General features: G+C 46.6%; 1 protein-coding gene across 1 annotated transcript in view; it reads left to right on the top strand.

The window, feature by feature from the left end:
• The first annotated feature begins 4652 nt into the window (after window positions 1–4652).
• TPH1 (tryptophan hydroxylase 1) overlaps window positions 4653–4846 on the top strand; it is a 14085-nt gene continuing 13891 nt past the window's right edge. The window contains exon 1 of the mRNA XM_042038695.1: window positions 4653–4769. Coding sequence (XP_041894629.1) covers window positions 4701–4769 — 69 coding nt within the window. The 5' untranslated portion in view covers window positions 4653–4700. The remainder of the gene's footprint in view (window positions 4770–4846) is intronic.

Below are 4846 nucleotides of genomic sequence, written 5' to 3'. Positions count from 1 at the left end.
GGTTATGAATTAAATGCTTTATTAATCAACAACTATTCAGTAGCATGAATAGTTAACTGATTGCTAAACCACCCTCATGGGGATGTGGTTCCCTTCTCAGGGGCAGGGAATTCCAGATGTTTCTTGGAGGTTACTCTGAGTTCAGGGTATGATATTGTCACAGCCTCATGCTGGTGAAAGGCTGGGTGATTGCTCTAGGAAGAGTTTGTTGGAAGAACTGTGGTTTGCAGAAGAAGGGAGAAAATGGAAGAATTCTCTATAGAAAGACAGGGATTTCAGATCCATACATTTCTTTGAAATTTTGAAAAGCTTTGGATTTGGAGCTTTTTAACTTCCTGCATTTAGGTAAATGACCTAAGCCACAATCACAGGTTACCTCATTCATGTGAGAGAAGTCAAAGGTTGAGACAAAGAAAACTAGAAAGTGATTGGAAGTGAATGCTGCTGCTTCGGTCTTGTGACAATAAATGCTTTATAAATATTAAAAATCAGTAGAAGAAAACGAGCCAGACTGTCAGACCAGCAGGTTTTTTGGCATCACTATACAAGGGCATTGAAAAAATTCAGTCAGAATATGAGGAAGATCTGTAAAACCTATGTTGGAAAACAAACTGTGCAGAGGGCTGCATCATGTTCCTCTTCACTCTTCCCTATAACTTCCACAGTGCTTGTCTAAGTGCCATGAGATTCTTAAAGGCATGACTTGCCTGCAGCAGTTAATTAACAGAAAGGCAGAGGGCTGTGATTAGAATTTCCAGTTGTCTGTTCTGGAGAAAGTAATTATGATTAGAGCAGGCTTGGTATTAAGTGGTATTAAACCTGTTTTGTTCAGGGAGTTAACACTTCATACCTTTTTCTGGAAAGGTTTCAAGTGGCCACTTTGCCTCAGACAAATGGTCCTGCTTGGAAAGGCAGATGGCTGGGCCAAATCAAGTCCAAGGGGGTTTATACCTCAGAAGTGATGTTGTGAAATTGCCTTATTGTAGATTAGAGCACTTTCTCCTATCACATGGGGAGATAATTCCCACTGATGACCTTGATGGGACTGAGAAGACTTTAGGGCTGACTGATTCTCTCCTTCAGTCTTGCTGCATTCAGGTAGATAATCTGATCTTTCAGCAGAAGATTAATATCCTTACAGATCATTCCCAACCTGCTTTTCCATGGTTCTTGCCTCACCAGTTCAACAAAATCACCCTCTGACTCTGTCTCTTCCCCAGTGTGGAACCCCTGGGAGACCCTGATTTTTCTTTTTTCCACCTTTTTTTTTTCCCTCTAGACCAGCTTCCTCAGACTGTTGATAAATATGAGACTTGTGCTGTGTCTGGAAAGATGTGCCAGGTTCGTTGAGTCCCTATGTTTTTGACCCATGGAGAGCAAACTTTCTCAGAGTGGGATGGAGAGGTAGGGCAGAAGGTTTATGTTGTTGTATTTCAGACAGCAAAAACTATCCTTTACTCTGTGGCTCTCTAGGGAGGGGAAGAGCTGCAAGTGTGACAGCTTGGTTTTAATACTTTTCAGCCTAAAAATCAACAGGGCATTTATCTACAAATGTGTACCCCCAAGTGTCAGAACCACTGTTTGATTGCAAACTTTGCTGTAAAGTTTCTGCTTTGAAGGACAAAACAGAAACTCTCTGAAAACTAGAGCAGAGTCACCTCAGAGTTAGCAGATGGGAAGGAGGAATAGACTCGTGGTCTCTTCTGGAGCTGCTTGATGCTCCTGGAGCTACTCCAGCGAAGGACTGAGAAAACATGGGACTTCAGTCTGACACCACTCTCTCACTTGGATCTGAATGTGGCAGAGGAGAATTCATTTAATGAGGAATTATGAGGGAAAACATAATTGAAATCCACTCTGGTAGCCTTCATGGCGAGTGCTACCATGGTTGCTCTGTGCCAGTGTGAGAGGTTTTGTGGCAGCTGCACATGGCAAAGCCCTGTCCTGCAAAACGTGATCAGCTTGACCCACTTTTGAGCAGGGTCAGACCTGTGCTCCCTCCTCAGGTGCTGATTATCTGTCTGGAGGGCTTTGTCTGTATGAGAGGCTATATGTGAGAAATCTCCTGCAGGCTTTAGAGGAAAATGAAGCACTTATCTCCATGGCATAAGAGGAGGCCTGTTTTCCTATGGTGTTGATACCCCAGTTGTCTTTGTCCTTCACAGTTCCTTCCCACCTCAGGGTCTGCGTAGATTTCTGACATCCCACTGAAAACTTTTGGCCTCTCTTTGCCTTGGTGCTCCTGCAGACCAACGAGGTCACATTTCAGACCTTTTCTGGGTCAGTGTTTGCTTGTGCCACCTCCTGCCAGGATGAGCAGGGTAGCTCCTGTGCACTTTGCTGCCCTGTATGTGTTGTGCTCCATACCTGACTGCTGTGCCATATCGCTCTCTTCTGTGGTGAGGGGCCCAAGCCATCACTCCTAAATGGTACAACGTGCTACCAGCTTTTGGGAAAAGGTAGAAGTGTCCCTCTGTCTGTGAAAACCCAAAGCAGCAGCTGTGCTCGTAACAGAGTGACAGTTTTCCAAAGCCCTGCAACCCTAGAACTGTGAAGATTCAGCTTTTGGATAAAACCTTTTAAGTAGTTCTCCTGTAAAGCCATCCACAGATTCCTAGGAGCTGGAAACCCTGTGTGGAGAGGAGCAGAGCAGGCTCCAGTGAGCACCCAGTGAAAACAGGCTGTAATTGAGTCAGTTCATGCTTTGTGGTTCTGCCCTTTCAGACCACGCAGTATTGGCTGTGGTGAACAAGCACTTCTTCCTAAACCAGTGAATCAGCTTTAATCTGCTCCCCAAAACTCTGGGCATCCCAGTTATCTTGTTATGTAACTAATTAATTTCATATTAGGTTAAATTTCCTTGGCCATTCCTGACCTCAGTCCCACTGTTTCAGCAGTTATAGGTCAAGCTGCCCATGGGCTCCCCATTATTATTGCTTCATTTGAGCAAGGGAAAATTGGCAGATTAGTCATATTCTATCATAAATGTCTTACTGTGCCTGTGTTTACAGATTTATCATTAACACCAGGCTCTCATACGCTTAGGAGTCTGGGTAAAGATCCTACAAATTCTTTGCTTTCTGAGGCAGCTCATTTGATGGGGAGATCAATGCTTCAGGAAGGAAGTGAAATGCCTGTTGTAGAGCTAAGACATATATTGATAAATACTGCATTTTCTTTATGCAGGGAAAATTGAAGCATCTAATTACAAAATATGTCCCCTTAGCAAACTGGAAAAAAAAGGCTTTTCCAGCTATGTCATCATTCACAGCCATGCTCTTTCAATCCCATGCTGTGTCTGAAGGGCTGATCAGTCCTCTTAGAAACAGGATTGCTTGAAGTTCAGTGCCTTCTAGGAAGAAGCAAGACCCTGATATCATTGCAGATGTTGGTGCAAGTGTGACTGTGCCCACCTGGGTTGGGTGTCAGCCTGTGTATTGGCTTCATCAATATGATTTACCATGTATGGTACACCAGTGTCTAAGGGATCTAGCTGGAATCAAGGTTTCAATATTTTAGGCACTGAGGAGCAAAATACTGGGTATATTAGTATATACTAATATACTAAATACTTGAGTAGATTAGAGTAAAACTAGTTGCTGCTGATTTTGAGCATTTCGTTGAAAGGTTTGTTTCAAAAGAACATTAAAAAAATCAGAGTCTTTGGTTTTGGACAGCTCAAACACAAAATAATTGATCTCTCCTCCCCAAGAGACCTGTAATGCCACTAATGGATTATGTTCCCGGGGAACGTTTTTGCTTCTTCTGCTGTGGACCACAAATCCCCTTATTCTAATGTTGCCAAGTCTGACCTGAGAGGAGACAGTGAGGACTGGGATTATTGGAGTCTAAAAACCATGAGTTTTTATATTATAAACATGTCTAGATGTATGCAGAAAATAAATGACGACATAAATGATATGAACAGATGTAGTTTTCTGCTAATAGAAATGTAGTTATTCTTCCTGTATGTGCAGGAGCTTTTGAGAAAAGAAGTAATATGCTGCAATTTATTTTCACAGCAGAAATGCACTGCTGCTCTTAGTGAAGAGCTCAACACACCTGCCCACTGTGTTCCACTTTGAGACAGCAACCTGCACTAAGTGCTGCAGAGAATTTAGGGGAGCCCCTCACTGGTGGGTTCCCTGTAGCCTTGGAGGCCACTTTGTTTAAAGCCCCTCTGCTACGGGCCCAGCCCTCACCACCTCTCACCTCTGATGCAGTTTGCCTTCCCTTTCCCACAGGCAGCTTACGGAGCATTTCACAGGGAGTGCACGAGTGTTGGGAAGCGCCTGTGTGGACACGATGGAGGAAGACCCCCTCCATCCAAATGCTCGCTCCCCTCAACCCCGCGGCGTGCAAATTTATGTTAACTGCAAAACCCACAGAGTTACCCACAAAGAGTCAGTGTTCCGGGATCCCTCCGGAGTGACCGAGGAGGCGCAACTCAGGAGGGAAAGGGCTTCTCCTTGTGCGGGTTTTTCCGGGGTGCAGCGACGGGGAGCGGGTGGTGGCTGCATCCGAGCATCGCAGCTCTGCAAACTGGGCGAACATTGTGCAGAGGGTCAACGCGCCCCGTCCCCAGCTGGGCCGGGCAGCGCCTGCCCCCGCCTTCCTGCATCCCTCCCCTCGGCCGGGGGCGGCTCTCGCCCCTCCATAAAGCCGGCGGGGCCGGGCACTGCCCTGAGCCTGCCCCGGCCATGCACCCCGCGCCCCGCCGCGGCGGATCCCTGGAGGCGGCGCCGAGCCCGCGGGACCCCGCCGGGCAGGTGAGGGGAGCGGGATGGGCACGGGAGGAGCGGGATGGGCACAGGTGAGGGGAGCGCGGTGGGCACGGGAGGAGCGG

Source organism: Corvus kubaryi, unplaced genomic scaffold (assembly GCF_017639235.1).
Source record: "Corvus kubaryi isolate FWS band 111438036 unplaced genomic scaffold, C.kubaryi_AGA036_p1.0 37392, whole genome shotgun sequence".
Classification (NCBI taxonomy): Eukaryota; Metazoa; Chordata; class Aves; order Passeriformes; family Corvidae; genus Corvus; species Corvus kubaryi.
Note: the sequence above shows the minus strand (reverse complement) of the source record. Positions and strands in the feature narration are given on the sequence as shown.